The sequence below is a fragment of the Cydia amplana genome, chromosome 4 (genome assembly GCF_948474715.1).
Source record: "Cydia amplana chromosome 4, ilCydAmpl1.1, whole genome shotgun sequence".
Classification (NCBI taxonomy): Eukaryota; Metazoa; Arthropoda; class Insecta; order Lepidoptera; family Tortricidae; genus Cydia; species Cydia amplana.
This window is the reverse complement of record NC_086072.1, coordinates 17,626,598-17,644,711: the sequence shown is the minus strand read 5'-3', so window position 1 is coordinate 17,644,711 and position 18,114 is coordinate 17,626,598. Positions and strand designations below refer to the sequence as shown.

The 18,114-nt window shown below is 35.9% G+C and overlaps 1 protein-coding gene across 1 annotated transcript in view; it reads right to left on the bottom strand.

The window, feature by feature from the left end:
- LOC134647327 (transcription factor Ken) overlaps window positions 1-17,318 on the bottom strand; it is a 35,425-nt gene extending 18,107 nt beyond the window's left edge. The window contains exon 1 of the mRNA XM_063501641.1: window positions 16,995-17,318. Coding sequence (XP_063357711.1) covers window positions 16,995-17,062 — 68 coding nt within the window. The 5' untranslated portion in view covers window positions 17,063-17,318. The remainder of the gene's footprint in view (window positions 1-16,994) is intronic.
- Between the last annotated feature and the right edge of the window lie 796 nt (window positions 17,319-18,114).

Sequence of the window (18,114 nt, the reverse complement as noted above, 5' to 3'; positions counted from 1 at the left end):
TTCATAGAATCATTGTTGCATTAGATTAAACATTAACTATAATTTCAGCTTCGTTGGCAACTGACAGATGTATTTATTTATAAACTGCGTCGTACCCTCGAGAGAGTCTTGGGCCGAAAGCGCGAATGAGTTTTACCTTCGATGATGCTAAAATAGCTCCGCAGTTACACTCTCACCTTGCGTTTGATTGACGATCGATCCCTTGTGCCAGATACTTGCTAACATGACTGCAAACAACTGTACTGTAAACATACTTTACTAGCAATTGGAAACTAAATAGTCAGGCCTATTTTAGTAAGTAAATAGAATAACGTAATAGTGATGTTAATTGACGATGACTTGTCAGGAAGAATCTTCACGGTCAAAGCGATCGATCGTGAGTATATACTGGCGAAGTACTTGCAGTACTTGGACCGGCCAGAGGGCCGCGAACCACGTTCGACGTGTTGTCTCCCTGTCACACTTACGTACGAATTTACAAGTGCGACAGAGAGCCAACACGTCGAACGTGGTTCGCGGTAGGCCCTCAGATTCCTTTCTAGAAATGCTTGACTGATTGATGCTCTCGTTGCCCCCGGCGTGTTTCCACATTTTCGCAACGGCTCGGAAACAAATCGAGTTCGTGTTCGACATTTTGCGATCACTGCGGCAGTTAGATGACATTTTATAAATAACGTGTCTAGGAAAAGGTCGGATTTGATTGTAGGCAGCCATTTGAATAACTCTTGTGTTATTATTGCAAATTATGATGAATTAAGTCGTCTACATAAGGCGGTTCTCACGGCGCGAAATTGTTTGACCTTGGCTCGGTAGGTGCTTGCTGTCTGTTCCGATGTCTAAATAAATACTTACCTACACATTATTATTAGTTTCATATGTTACTATACAGCCGTAAGCGATTTTAAAATTTTAAAACATTGGATTTCTATCGATTATGGAAGATCGCTTCCGTTAGCAGCTTGTTCTGTCCGAGGTGAGCGAGACGCGTCCAAGGTCCGTTTTGAAATAGGATGGTACTTGACCTTCAGGATGAAAGTCAACAGTGTTGCGCAACGCACGCCGCACAGAACTATGCTAATAAAGCATCTACGAGAAACATATTGGGACCTGGTCATGACCCACATAGCCACGTTCAAGGATTTCACATATTTGGAAGGCGATGATTTCAAAACCGAATAATAAGGCGTTTAGCGTGCGCCGGCGAAGGCGATGGAGGCCCCTAGTGACCTACGCATTGTTCGGACTTTTCTCTGACGCATGTAGGTAGTTAGGTACATACCCAGCTGGGAAAACAATGCCTTAGATGAATCAATTGTGTCTTATTGTCTCTATTAGATAGGTACGTCGGTGTTCGTGAATTCTTTTTAAATCTAACGATACGTTCCGTTCATTCAAGTGTTGAAAGGTAAGTAGTATGACTAGATTTTTCACCGATCCTTTCTACGGTGGGTAGCGCGGTAGTGTGCGCCGGCGCTGGTGTTGGTGTGTGCGTAGATCCGCTGCATAGGAAGGGGGGCCGGCGGCAGCGCGGCGAGCGGCACGCGGTTTTGTAATAGCGTTTTATTTCAAGGTCACACTAGCAGTTTTTAGAAAGTTACCTTACATGCATAATCTTGTATAAAAATCTTTACCATTTCTTTTACTAAAATTGGGTTTCGTAACACTTTGATAATAATATGCTAATGTTTACTTTACATTCAGTCGTGTTGAAATGGTGATGTAGCGTTGAGCTTTCAACTGCGGGTTTGTTAGTTCTAATCTAACTGGTGACTTCGCGTTCGTCATTTCCTGAGCGATTCCTGGAGAAACGATGTATTTTTGGAATAGGTATATCAACAATGTTGTGAAAGTCACTTTAGGTTTGCGACTTGCGACAACGGAACGTAAACTACCGCGGTTTCCCCTCATGGAAGTGATTTTAATAATTTTTATTTGTGATTATTGGTAAAACAGATGAACGAAATAAAACAGACGATAAAATACCATAGAAACATGCCTAACAAAATCGCAACAGCAACTATAAAAAAGCGGCCAAGTGCGAGTCGGACTCGCCCATGAAGGGTTCCGTATTTAGGCGATTTATGACGTATTAAAAAAAACTACTTGCTAGATCTCGTTCAAACCAATTTTCGGTGGAAGTTTACATGGTAATGTACATCATATATTTTTTTTAGTTTTATCATTCTCTTATTTTAGAAGTTAGGGGGGGGGACACACACATTTTACCACTTTGGAAGTGTCTCTCGCGCAAACTATTCAGTTTAGAAAAAAATGATATTAGAAACCTCAATATCATTTTTGAAGACCTATCCATAGATACCCCACACGTATGGGTTTGATGAAAAAAAAAATTTTGAGTTTCAGTTCGAAGTATGGGGAACCCCAAAAATTTATTGTTTTTTTTCTATTTTTGTGTGAAAATCTTAATGCGGTTCACAGAATACATCTACTTACCAAGTTTCAACAGTATAGTTCTTATAGTTTCGGAGAAAAGTGGCTGTGACATACGGACGGACAGACAGACGGACAGACAGACGGACAGACAGACGGACAGACAGACGGACAGACAGACGGACAGACAGACGGACAGACAGACAGACATGAGGAATCTATAAGGGTTCCGTTTTTTGCCATTTGGCTACGGAACCCTAAAAACCACGTGATCTAATTACTTTCCTTACCGCATATCGTGAAAGTATTATACATAATACCATACGTTTCATCACAGCGTACTCGCCGAGCCGTGCTCTGCTCTTCCCGCGCCCGAAATGATGAAATTTCGACGACTGCTTTTCGTACTGTTGTGTAATGGCCACGCTAAATTTTGCTGACAGAGAAAGTATACGAAAGGTTTTACGTAACAACCGACGTAACGCGGCTCGGTTTTGATTTCCTTGCTTTTACATCTATCACGGTTACGTGAGTTTTTGGTGTGACTTTGAGCATCTTGGTCTAGTTTGCGTTTGGCAATGTCGAGAGGTGGTTCTTCATGGATTTGAGTATCTAATTGATGTTGTACATTCTGTTTGTGGTGTGATTTTGCACTGGTTTCGAAAGTATTTCTCACGTTTTATTTATCGGATGGTGAAGAAATTGTTATGAAGACTATGAAGTTAACGTTAATAATTAGGTACCTATTTAATGCTTGATGGGTTTTTAAGAAAATGTCGAAGTCATATTTATGGTTTTTAGTTTTGGTTTAGCAATTTTCTTGTAGAATCGGTAAATAAATAAAACACATTGGTGAAATTACACATTTTAGAAAAATCTTACTTTGAAAATAATAAAAAAAACGTACGAATACCTACATGCCGTAGAAACGATTTGAGAGGCGGCATTTTTATAAGCTCATACGAAAGGTTATCTCATTTGCGCAATGTCGTGATGTTCGGGGTCTTGAATCAAAGTGGTTTCCGGAAAGTAACACCTGGCTGATGCCGGCTACACTAAAATGACTCACGTCAATCGTGACACTGTAATGGAATTTTTAGCAAGGATTTGGAATTATGGGAAATGGTTTTCACTGAGATGTAGATGGAATAGAACGTTCTGGAGAGCGCATTACGGAATTTCCATTTAGCGCTGAGCGATGACTTGTGAGAAGTGGCGGCTATTTATTATTTACATTACAGGAAATTCAAGGTCTCTAGGAAAATTTCTGAAGTAAATGTAGAGGAGAGATGTTAATATGTTGTTACCTAGTTTGTTTTGCGCTTTTTAGGGTTCCGTACCCAAAGGGTAAAAACGGGACCCTATTACTAAGACTCCGTCCGTCCGTCCGTCTGTCACCAGGCTGTATCTCACGAACCGTGATAGCTAGACAGTTGAAATTTTCACAGATGATGTATTTCTGTTGCCGCTATAACAACAAACACTAAAAACAGAATAAAATAAAGATTTAAGTGGGGCTCCCGTACAACAAACGTGATTTTTGACCGAAGTTAAGCAACGTCGGGCGGGGTCAGTACTTGGATGGGTGACCGTTTTTTTGCTTGTTTTTTTTTGGTTGTTTTGCTCTATTTTTTGTTGATGGTGCGGAACCCTCCGTGCACGAGTCCGACTCGCACTTGGCCGGTTTTATACTTATGCTTATTGCTTAGGTATCTGTCTGGTCGATGACGTCCAAAATGACGGAAGCTGATTGAAATAAAATAATCTCTACCAAAATATGTGCCGAAATAATTGTTCGTAGTACTTAATCCATCAGTTTCATTTAATTTTTAACTATTGCTCATAAATGAATTTGTAATTACCAGTATTCCTCTTTGGTCGAACATAGAATAACATATAGGTACTGTTTACAATAGGTTTATTTATTTTTAACCGAAATACATACTGAGCCAATAAGGAAAATATTTCCATAACTTAGTTATAAACATGGTCTTTGTCCTCAACATACTCATATCAAGCGCTATATGAGTACATATTTGAAATGCCTTTTTAATACCGACATTATTGATTGTTGACCATCTTTGCCCGTGCAAAAACTGCCGTAGACACGCTTAGGCGAAGTTCGGTGTCGGCACAATGCAATCTCTGTCCTAATTCGAGACTTATCAGGCAAAGCAAATAAAAGCCCAGCTAAATGTGCGGGTGCGCAGATAAGCACAGTATCTTGTGGACTAGTTTCCGTTTTTGAATTAGTTTCATACAAAAAAGGCTGGAATGCGACGCAATATTATTTATCGGCTCTTCTGAAGGTTACACACCATAAATCAATGACGTAATCGATACATACTAATATAATAATAAAAGTGTACACAAAAAACAATAGAATCGATTAGACCAATTGGAAATTATTAGTTAGTTAATCTTAATGTCAAACTTGCTTTGCACTCAAGGGCCCCATGATACAGGCTCAGCCTAGTTTGGGTTCCGCCAGACATTTCTTTTGTGTAAAACTTGTATGTACTGTTAAACAATAAACCATTTTTGATTTCTTTTTTTTTTTTTATACGAACAACGCAATATCACTTCGATGACTGCAAAATAACGACGCAAAATGTGTCGTGTCGTAGAAACAGAAACTAAACACGAAATGTTTCTCTAAAATGGTAATTCTGGACATTGAATCATCAAGCGATTACACCGGAGTCTGACTCACAGTCATAACACTCCTAACACAAGTAACACATCGCCTGCGCATTGTTACATACACTTTCTACGGTCACGTAAAGATTAAAGGTATAATTTTAAGCACAAGCGTGAACGCTGCGGAACAAGATAGGGTGTGTTTCTCTTTACTATGTTGACAATTTCGTAAATCCATTGTGAGAAGGTATTTACCGGTTTAGGTAATTAATTTTATCTCAACCAACGAATTCTCTTGGCCTACTATAGCATTAGCGGATCTCAATGCACCTGTAAATGCAGTGAGTGACCTAGATTATTAAATAATGAGAGATTTTAGCACTTCTGCAGACACGAAGAGTTTCATCGTTATGTGAATAATTATTTTTGCACGCAAAAAGTAGAAATGTGTAAGGTTTATAGAGCGTGAATTTTTGTACTTAAAATATATAAAAAATACTAATTAGGCCATTATACGAATAATTGAGAAAAGCAGGCAACCAGCACAGAAAATCAGCAAGTATGTGAAGCATGGCATGAATTTGTCGTAGCCTGATGAACGCCTTATCGAAATTTCAGTCATAATAGTAACTGACCTACCCGCTGAATGGAATTTCGCTAAAAATACATCAGTGTGTGAAGCGTGTGCTTTCGTTCACGATCTCTTGGCTTCGGTACTCACTACGGTTTATGTTCCGCGCATGTATGTGTGTAGACCACGTGCGCATGAGTGGAATACAGAGTGGGGTATTGTGGGGAACCACGTCGCAGTGTGCGCGCCTCACACCACCACACGCCCTACTCCGGATGCGAACTCAGATTCGTACGGTTGTGAATATACTAGACCAAATTGATAGTTTACGTTATCTGTGAGTACAGGTTATACGACGCGGGGCGGTGTGCCAGCGGCCGTGTGTGCGTTATTGTTCGAAAGCCTTGAGGCCTAAGTCATTTTACAACTTGCCAACGACAGGATTGCCTGTAAACCTGCGAACAATCAGAATTTATGCATAGGAGATGGGAACTTTTATGACCGCTGTGACAACTGACGCTAATTAATTTATCAGCGTGGTCAAGGTCCGATGATGGCATTTGATTTATGTTTTGTGTATAACATACCTACGATCATACACATTACATTTCATAAGCTATATATTGTCTAAAAAAAGGTCAAGCACACAGTTCAAATAATTCATTATATTAAATTAAGATCGTTACAGACAGTGGCGTGAAATCAGTGCATTAATATTTATGTCAAACCTTAACGACTAGTACAGCAATAATGTAATTGTAACGCGTTAGTTCAGCGTAGGTATGAAAACGAGTAAAATAAAAAAGTCCTTGTAACGCAGGCGGTAATGATAGGCAACGCAATAGGAAGGGCCTGTCGAAAGCATTAGATTGTAAATAATAAATATTCAACGCAAGGGTAACCGCGTAATAAAACTAATAGACCAAAACATGTGGCCTTTGGAACTCGTAAGGACATTAATGTTATGAAAACATAAATTCGACTTTTCATTTTTATTGACAAGTCGGCCTTAAGAAAGTTGGTTTTAGATTTTTTTGAATTCAAATTCAAACGGAAACCGTAGTGAATTCAAACCGTTAAAAGCAAATAAGATTAAAGATGGAACCGCATAAAGCTGGCTGAAATGAGCCGGGGGCTCGTTTGTATGCGTGAGCGTTTGAAAATCGAACGCCTCGCGTGCGTGTGCGCACGCCGATAACAATAAACTATTTCCGAAGTGACCCAGTTCGAACGTCCTTCGGTAATTTGTACCAAACGGGAACAAGAAAGGGCTGGGAGCGATTCCTGTCAGGCCTCTAACTTTATTGAACATGCCGACACAATAGCTTTTTGTACTGACGACTTGATGAGCTAACTGCCGCTTTTTTGTGCTTCTAGTTTTACAATCCTAAAATAGCCGGCCTTGAATTAAGTTCAGTGTTAAGAGAGGCACTAAAACCGAAAGAGTTTCTATTTTGTAATGAAAATAATTGTAATGGCGTGGAGTGCCGCCGAAACTTTGTCGTACTAATTGAATCGGAACTTGTATGTGTGTTAATAGACAGTGACGGTCTACTAGTGAGGTAAGAGATCGTTAAAATGTGATTTATTAATGATTAAAAGTTAACAAAAATGATGTTACTGGTCCTCCGTATGTAGCATCCTGATAGTTAGGCCGGCGTTACTCAATGTGGGCTATAATCAGTCTACAGTTCCGCCTGATAAGGGTTTTATAATTCAGTCCAATGTCACATCAAATAGCTATGAAGAAATTCATTATACCTACGATAACACTGAAAAAAACAGCCAAACTCATTAAAGTACCTTAAGTAATAAAAAGAAATAAATTTTGCTCAATATCCAGAAACAGATTTTGTACCTGACACTTAGTTTGCAAGTCGTATTTTGAAGTGAAAACTTCTTTAGCGGCGCTGGGCACTTTTTGAGGTGGGGAAAAAATGATAAACTCGAGACGGCGTAAGGCGATCACGTGACCGTAAGCACCGTAAGGTGGCAACTCATAATTTAAATGCATTTGCATTTTGCATGCATTTAAATCAATAAAGAAAAACTCAATGTTATTTGACATTTATGTTGCGGACTCCTTTTCACTAGAACAACTGTCAAACTTATAAGCGACCAAAAATGAAATGCAAGTGTGTGCGTCAATTGTCTATGTGAGATCAAAAATAGTGATGTCATGTTACAACATATTAATAATCTATCGGTGTTTGATTGCTTTATAGACTATTTTTCATTCAAATGTGTTTTTTTTTAAATTATAAACTGAAATAGATAACATATTTGCTATATGGGGGTGTTCGGGGGCGAATAAGTATATGTGTTTCCTTGTGTTGGCGGCAAAGCAGTGGAAAAGCGGCTAAAATTTAACTAGAGTTAGATCAAGAAAAGTCTGCAACGATTTTGATAGCACGCGCAGTGCAAGTGTTGTTTTATTATTAACGTCAAAATTCTACGACGTTATGACGTATTAGTAACGCTTGCACTGCGTGTGCTATCAGAATATTCAGTCACTATTAATATACCGACGAGTTATCGATACTGTCATATGAAAATTTGGTTAAGCCCTAGCGTAAAGTAACAGTTTATGTTTTTACACAAAATATTCTAAATTATTGACAAATATGATAAAATATTAGCACACAACGGAAGAAAAATTATAATGAACTGTATAAACCGGCTTCTTACACTTTTTATGCTGTCAATTTGACAAAATATCGTTAAGAAAATTTCGCTCGGAATATAATAATTACATGTGAAATGAGTATTTGCTTGGATTATTTAACCCCGTGACACTGCAATCCTACGAAACACCACCACCAATCCTCACTGTATTACTTTATTTAATAGTTTTCTTCCTGATTTGTTTATATTTTTCAAATTAAAAATTACGGTGATACGCTTTTGGCCGTCCGCGGCCGTCGTCAAACTCAAAAAAAATGGTCACGTTCTCATTTGTAGTCTGACTCTTTCGCACTCATGGGATGTTCATATACGTGATGGCTTCCCTTTCGCACACTTCAGCTGTCTGTCAAGCGCGAGCGCGAAAATTTTATGTCTGTGCCTTTTCCAGACTCTTTACCTATTTCAAATAATTTGACGTTGTCATGGCAGTATGTAAATAAACATGTCAATGAAAAAGTGTGATCTTATTTGAGAATGATAATTATATATATTAAATAAATAGCCTCCGCCTCCGCTAAACGTATGTATCGTGTTACCGGGCGTCGGTAACATAGTGAGGTGAGTTTTCACTTCTATCGGCACTCCCGGAGTGCAACCGTTGTTGCTTGTTTTGTGTAAGTTATAACAAAATATTTCTTTATTGATTATACAAACATTTCCTTCAGTGTAGGGCTGAAATATTTGTTGGTAAGTTTGTATGGTTACTTCGAGCCGGCTAAATTCGTAGTTCCGAGAAATGTTTATGTCGACTCTGCAAGGAATAAGTGCCGATTGCGACATTGAGCCGTTGGCTTTGCATTCTGGATTTCAGAACTGTTTGTGTTTCAAATGATGTAAACCTAGATTCTAGCGTAAGTGCTTGGAAATATTGGTATAAATAATTAGTCGTCTTTATACTTTTGAACTTTAGAGTTGCGATGCAGTTTGAAATACAAAAAGCGAATGCTATAAAAAATCAATAAATAAATATTATAGGACATTTTTACACAGATTGACTAAGTCCCACAGTAAGCTCAAGAAAGCTTGTGTTGTGGGTTCTCAAACAACGATATATTATATAATATACAAATACATAAGAACAATAATTACATAAGAATTGCTTGTTATAAATACATATTGTACAAAAATAATCATAGGTGCAGGACGGTAAGGATAAGTTTTACTAAATAACAAATGTGTTTAACAAACACGCATAATACGATAAACACAAATATTGTATTACCTATATTTAAGTTTTCCTTTACCTAGCTGTTTTAATGAGTGAGATAAATTCATCGTTATAATGTTCAGTTTCCTGGATGCAGGTTGCGATGGAATCATAACGTGACCTAATTACAGCACTATAGTTCGTTTTTTTTAGCATTAGAAATAAGGTAAACAATCTTGATGAACAATGTCTTTTAATTGAAAAACACATTTTAAAAATAAGTTACGGTAAATATGTAACAATTATGAATCTAATACGTGTTGCTTTCTTTGGTAATAGAATAGCCCTTTTTACATATGATTCCTACCCGAAAAAAAATAAAAAATCGTATTTTTATTTCTTTCCGTACAAATGGTATTTTTTTGTATTTGGGTTTACTAATTGTAAAATACTTCCATATAAAATTAAAATACATAAACATTAGTGTTTTTTTATTCTAAAACATTATTTTTATTCTTCAAACGGGATAACCTCAAAAAATGGTCGGATAAGACGAAAACATATGCGTCTGAGCTCTTATATTATTAAATACATAATGTACCTATATAACGCATATTTGTTTGCTAATAACTGTAATAACAGTCAAGATAGAGGTTCCCTAGATTACTGCTAATTAGTCTGTGCAAAGTGGATGAAAGATCTAGGTTCCCAGCGCGTGTAAGCGATAACTGCCAAATTTGCTCTAAATTGAAATAGTGACGCGACGGGAAGCAAACATATTGATACAATCAATTACTTACAGGCTGCCCTATTCGAACTTTAAGATACGTCAATTAATAGACTAAGAAACGGTATGGATTAGATGTGACAAAGGGACGTTTTTGTTTGAAGAAACGTCACATTTGACTCTGACATATCTAATCCATATCGTTTCTAGATCTATTAATTGACGTATCTTAAAGTTCGAATCGGGTCGAGGGTGTTTTTCCAGTGTCTGACCATACTTTGTGCGCGCAATGCGTAGAATTTACTTAACAATAAAATAATATTCTTCAAAACATTTCGAGAATCAGTCTGCCGAATTTTATTAAACAGATTTTACTGCGAGAGTTCATCCCTTAACCCTTAAATGCATAGTGTTGCCAAATGTCTACTTAGCATTAGACAGCTCACCGATTAAGGGTTAAACAAATTCTATTTGTTCCTGTATATTATTTCAATAGTAAAAGTAGTAAAACTAATAAATTTTCCGAATTATTACATACATTTATGCAGTATTTTAATTTATAAAAATTACATTTGTTTATAGGCGAAATGTCGGAAAACTATGAAAAACCTGGAAGTTGATGATTTTTGGTATGTGATTTTGGGCCGATTTTTCGGGGTTTGTAATTATTTTATATTTACAAACTTTATCATAGGAACATCATAAATAGTGTACCTTTCTGATGGCAGTTAAGATTTTTGCTATACCCCTTACTAATAGCTATATATTTCCAAAAATATGATTTAGCCTATGCAACTTTTAACACTGATTTCGCAGTGAAAATCGATGATATATTTTTTTTACTATTTTTCCTAGAAACGGCAAACAATTATGTGGTACATATATTAATTTCGGGCAAAAAGAAAAAAACATGCATTTAAGGGTTAAACAAGTAAGCTTGACCTACATGTTTAGCGCACAGTGTTATAATTTATAATCAGACACTATTATACATACATATTATGCAATAGGCACAATCATAAATGAATACCTACAGGGCCAACTCAATAAAACCACGCGGAAGTTATGTATACGATAAGAATAAAATAACAATATCGATCAATTATAATTAACAGGCTATGAATTTACCTACAACAAATTAACACGCATGCCATACACAAATAAATACAAATATAATCACCTGCAATGATAGTGTACAGTGTATTATATACGATAACTAAATCAAAGATTATGTACTAGGCGCCAGTAAGGTGGAGTCTGTTATAAATAGGCACGTCGCATAAAAATAGAAAATACCTATTCGCCGAGACAGTGTGAACTAAAAATAGGCCAATGCCATTTTATTTTACTTTATTTACTACAATGTATTAGAAAACTCAAGCTAACGTTTATTTTACATTAGTGTTTTCTATTATAGGTATAAAAATATTATATATTAATATAAAATTAGAATACTGAAACTACACTGAATAAAATAAGCCAAACTCGTTGACTATTTAATTTAAAAAATAACTGAACCTTAGTACTTACCTAATAAAGAAATATTTTTTTTATCAATATCTTACAACCGATTTGTTTATTATACCCGTTGTAACACATACAACAGTCCAATTTTTGTGTAAATAGGTACATATTTTGTTACTGTTACGCAAACATTTATTTCAGTTTAATTAGTCGATGGTGGTATTTAGTTTCTGCATCGTGTAAGCATCCAGCTTATGGATGGCTTTATCCACGTGATAAAATATCCATCACTTTTTAACGGAGCGCGATTAAAAGTAACGGATACCGTTTTATCACGCTGTCACGTAGACAAGAGACGACCATCATATCCGTACAGCTCAACATTGTGGTCTACTTTGACCAATTAAATTATGGAGCCCAAAATAAGTTTACGACGGAGATAATTTGTGGAGCAGTCAAAGATTACAACTGGTTATATTATTTATTTGTATCTGCAAATCTAGTTTATTGATTTAGCCTAAATAAGTGGTTTATTTTATTACCGGATAGATTTCTTGGTTTGCTTAAAATTCGCAATATGTACAAGAAAAGAGAAGATTCTATATATTACTAGTAACTATTAATCTATACAAATATGACAGATAATCACGATTGAAGTCTTTCAAGAAAATTAGTATAAAATAACAGACAAAACACATTTTAAAATGTAATTGTGATACAAAAATCGTTCCGCGGAGTAGAGGTTTTCGGTGCGAATTATTTAAGTAAGTAGTACCTAATTAATTTAAACTGAATAATGCAAAACGTGGAACAACTAGTCTCTAAGATGAGATTCATTGATATTGCGCCAATTATTACAATATTATTGTACGCTGAAAGAATATGATTTGGGAAAGAAATTGGTTACTTCCTTAATCTAACGGTTAGATTAGATTAGGGAAGATTAGATTCTAACCTAACCAGGTCAGTAATTGTGGAAAGGAGAGAATCGGATTAGTGGGAAATTCGGATTGCTGGGAGTTAAAGCAAATCTGTATGTATTTTGAGTATGATGTGCCAATGCCAATACAATATACCAAAAATAAAAATTACAAGAAACGTCGACCGTTATCTGGTTTTTGCCAACTATAAAGAGATTCGTAAAAAATAATAATGTAAGCATACAATATTAAACTTCGACGTACATAGAATGATGATGCATTTTTCGTAGTTTGTAAATATTTCTATTTCTGCTTGTTCTGTTTGTCCGGAGGGTTAACTGGTAGAGAATGCCGTCTGGCATAAAGTTCGCCTTTTGTACTATTTTTACTATTCAATAAAGTTTAAATCAATAAATAATCACTTGACTCCTATTATATTCGTGCCGGACTATCGAGATTCGACTGTAATGTACCTAATTTTGATCCCAATTGTTTTCTAATCACAATAGTTATCTATTTTAGGAAATTTTAAGCTAAATATGAGTTTTCCAATTAGATTTAAAATCCCATTTAGGTAGGTTAATCTCTATTATATTAATGCTGGTATCAATGCAAACCGGACGCGAGCAGTGATAGTTCGGCTGGTGAGCTAATGGAGATAAAAACTTCATTTACAAACCATTTTCTAATTGGTAGAGTATCAAACTATCCATTCAATACGTGTTTCATATCGAAAGTTTCATCATTCAAAATATAAACATAATTATTATAAAGAATCTTCAAAATACAGAACTATAGTTCGTTTTTTTTAGCATTAGAAAGAACTTGAAAGAAGGTAAGCGATTTTGACATGTCTTTTAATTGAAAAACACTTTTTAAAAACCAATAACTATTACTTATGAAAGCAGAAGAATATGAATGATCGTATTAGATTCATAATTGTTACATATTTGCCGTAACTTATTTTTAAAATGTGTTTTTCAAATAAAAGACACAAATCAAGATTGTTTACCTTATTTCTAATGCTAAAAAAAACGAACTATAATAAACGAATTGAAAGAGATTGCGCTTTGGTTTTTAGGGCTCCGTACCCAAAGGGTAAAAACGGGACCCTATTATTAAGACTCCTCTGTCCGTCTGTCTGTCACCAGGCTGTATCTCATAACCGTGATAAAAGACAGTTGGAATTTTCACAGATTATGTAATTCTGTTGCCGCTATACTAAAATAAAAAGCCTTTTTATTCCGTAAACACTGTCTAATTTTAAACTAAATACTATTTTGTGATAATCTAATAGTGTTAGGAGCCCTTCCGGGTATAGGCCTCCTCCAACCTCTTCCACCGTTCTCGGTCTTGTGCCTCTCTGAGCCAGTTGCTCGACACTCTCTCTATGTCGTCTGCCCAGCGAGCACGGGGACGCCCCAATCCTCGTTTCCCACATGGTCCCTTCCAGGTAGTTAAACGCTTTGTCCATTTATCATCTGGCATTCTCGCGATGTGACCTGCCCACTGCCTTTGAGTCTTAGTAAGTGCTCGAGAGCGTCAATTACTTTAGTTTTTTCTCGTATATTTTTGTGACGTATTTTATCTATTAACTTAACTTTCAAAATTTTTCTTTCGATTGCTCTTTGACATGCTCTAATCTTGTGTTTAATGTAGCTTGTGTATTTGCCGCTATAACAACAAATACTAAAAAGTACGGAACCCCCGGTGGTCCGACTCGCACTTTTTTTTTCTTATTGGAATTTAGGTGGGTTTATTTTTCCAATCAGATTAAAGTAAATAGATAAAATTACACTTTCATAATCTTATATCAAATACATATACGGTAGGTATGTACTTATGTGATACGTAGTAGTAAATCTTATCAAACTTTTACCAGTTATTGTCGGACTATCAATAAGTATTGTACGCACCAATCGGGCGTGAAGGTTGTTTAGGCTATTTAAGGCGTTCTTTTTATCGATGATTATTTTTATCGATTAATTATGTAAATGTTTTTTGTCTTTAAAGTTAAATGGTATATAAAAGGATGGCTATTAATTTGAACATAATAGGGTATTCTCTTAAGTTAGTCTAATCAGTTTCTTTTTTTATCTAATCAGTTTCTTTTTTTAAAGTGTCAAAACGATTTGATAATAGGTATGGAATTTATATGAAACATTAGGTACACAATGACGTCACGACTCACGATCAAATCACCAACTTTTTATATTTCTATCCGATTTATTAATATAACTTGTGTTTAGAAATAACTGCTATCTATGTTTTTCTGATAATTATCTGGTGCTTTTTATTTAATGCATGGTGTGAAATAATTTATTTTAAATAAAGTCAAATAAGTACCAGATTGTTTTAGATTTGTGGTGTCAAGCGAGAAATATCCTAATGTTTTCAGTAACAGAACTCATTAACAGTAGGTAAGTAATATGTACCTATAGTACAGTGCAAAGATACAAATCATTGAACGAGTAGGTATGAAACAAAATTTAACTTCACCTTATGAGTACTTAGGTAATTAAACAATATACATTTTCACAAATTGTTGGAGTAAAATAAATCATTGTAATTATATTGAGACATAAAAATAATAGCGTAAACACATTTGATGTATATAAATATGTTGATGACATTATTTTTGTTTTTAACTAATTCGGTGAATCCCGCTAACTCAACTTCGGAAATAACAAGATTAGGTTATAAATTATTTATTTGAACCGTTTAGTATTGAATAGGTGATAAACAAAATTTAAAATAATTTAAACTATTATGCTTAAGTAGTTAAATGTAATATTTCAAGCGTATTAGTTATCAGTATACATCAATTGAGATTATTTTCATTGGATAATCCATTATATTCTAAATAAATAAATAAATGGAAATGACATGTAATAGGTACTTAGATATTTTTAATTAATTTAATTTAGTAGGTATTATTTCTGTTTGTATATTTTTATATTTGTAAATATTAAATAAATGTAATGTTATAAGTTATAAATTGACTATAATCCATTTTTCTTTTGACCCGTATTTTAATTTGACGAACACTATGAGATAAATATACGTAGCCATAGTGACATTGTTTTACTTTGTTATTATTTTACATTGTTAATAATTTCGTTAATTTTTCAATTAGTAATCAATGCTTTTAAATTGCATATTTCTTGATATTTGTATAATTATAGGTAATCATACTTATTAACCTACTTGACGATCATAATGTGATTTCGTATAGATTAGCCTAGAACAATTAATATTGTCATTTTATATTATGAAATTATTTATTTTTTATTTCATATAATGAATATCACTTTCATCCAGCTTGTTATTCTTCTTCTTCCTCGGCGGGTGGGTTTATGAAATAAATAAATCTAAATCTTTATAGATTTATGTATGTAGTTTATTATTATCTATATGTATGTAGTGTAGGTACTAGGTAGTTGAAAGAGCGTTGTTAGACTTCATTGACACAGTTCCGTTTATCTCAAAAACAGTATCATGCACGTTGTGTAATTCTACTACGATTACAACACTACTATCTATACAGTCATTGTTTAGATAATAAATAGAGTTATCAGTGTGTTTGCGGAACTTTCTTCGACAATACTGAGACGGGTTTCATCAATGGACGCTGGGGATCAGGGGTGAGTGGGACATTACTATCACGCGTTTTTAATTAGGTAATTCATTTATACACGCGCCAAATAGTAAGATGTCATTGACATGCAAATGTAACACTATATATTCTATATCGATATGTACATTTCTCATCATCATCATTGGCCACAGCATCTTGACAGATGATTGTTGCAGAGACAGTTTATTAAAAAGGAGAAAAGAGAAACATAATAAATAGATAAATATTTTTTTTAAGTATCTGGACTTTGTTGTTTGTGGTCTACTTAATTGAATTGTGAGAAAAACCAGTCAAAACGTAGCACTAAATTTGTGTCGATAGGTATCCAATGTATTTATTAGTTTAATCTAACTTATTATTGGTTTTATTGTTTCTAGATTACTTACAGAATAATCTAGATACCTTCAGGTTTAGGGCAGTCATCATTTAAATTAAAGATACTTAAGATTAAGATACTTAATTAAACATTTTCTATGTTACTAACCCAATTCAAACCATAAACACAACATAAACAACGAATCTATTTATCTAGTCTAGTCTGGACGTTCGATTCGCATATACATATTTACATGACGGCGCACACGAAAATATTTTGCTAGAAATGCGCGCGAAACTCGGCGTGGAAAAGCGGCGCAGGCGCAGCCTTACGCCGGAGTCGGTTTCGCAAACCACCGTCTAATGTGAACCTATTAACCTCTCCGCGAGGCTCAAAGGCGAAGGCGAGAGGCGGATGAGGCGCAGAATAGTGCGTTCATTAGACACAAGGCTGAGACCATCCCGAACATCAAAACCATAAGTTTATGTTTACCAACCTTGCCAACTGTAGACTTCTATGCGCAATCTCATTGTAGAAATTCAAAAGTAGGTTGCTATCGAACATATTAGCACTGTATCACAGCCATATTCCTCACAGAAAATAAAAATCCAAACGATCCTGGAGCACCGAACACAGGACGATCACCGTCCGATCCCGAGGCACGTCCGTGCGCGAGCGACGTCAAATCAAACTGGCCCGGTCAAAATGACGAAAGTGAAAACATCGCACGCACAAAAAAAAGTCGGCGGCGCGGCTCAGTCCTTGCAGGCCACCTCTCGCGCCGACTCTAGTGACACACTAACTGCGCGCCGCGCGCATCGCCCGTCGCCTATATAATGAACCGCTCGCAGGCTCCAACATCAAACGCCAGTCGACACCACAAAAAGAAGATGCCTCGAACGGTAGCTAGGAAAGATTGAACACAAAGAATAACGACACGTGGGCGCGTGTGCGTTCACGTGTGTCTGTCCGTGTGCGCAGAGATAGGCGGCCGCAGGAAACTCCGTTCTCTTCCACTAGGAAAGACCTTGGATTCAAATCGGCACGTTGCAATGTGTACTGCCATCGCCTACGCCGCTGTTACCTACTTGAAGTCGCTTCCAGCTTAAGCGATGCTTCCACATAAATTAATCTCAATCTACATGTCCCGCAATTGGAGCTATAAATCTTGTTTGCATCAGCAGCATCACATCGATGCGAAGCCAAATATTGTCCTAGTTAATTGATAATGAGCGCGACAGATTGATGTATTGTTTTACCAAACGGTGGCCGGCGGTCCAACAGTGTAATTAACACTGATGATGATGATGCAACGAAAGTTGATAATGTCATTAGCAATTTGACACGTATTTAGTGAGGGTGGGTAGGAGCCGAGCGTGGCGCAAGTGGACTAAATGAAGCAGTAGACAGCTGTACACTCGAACAAGTCATTACAGAGGCTTTGCGTTAGTATGAAATGTGCACTACTTTCTTATCTACATTTCACATTGCATAGCAATAGGGCAAGGCCTTATAGGCCGCAAGTAACGTGGTCGTATTTGCTTAAATATCCGACTTAACTCTCTAGTACTTAGTACCCTTATAAAAAGGGAAGAGAAGTAAAATCATATTTGTGC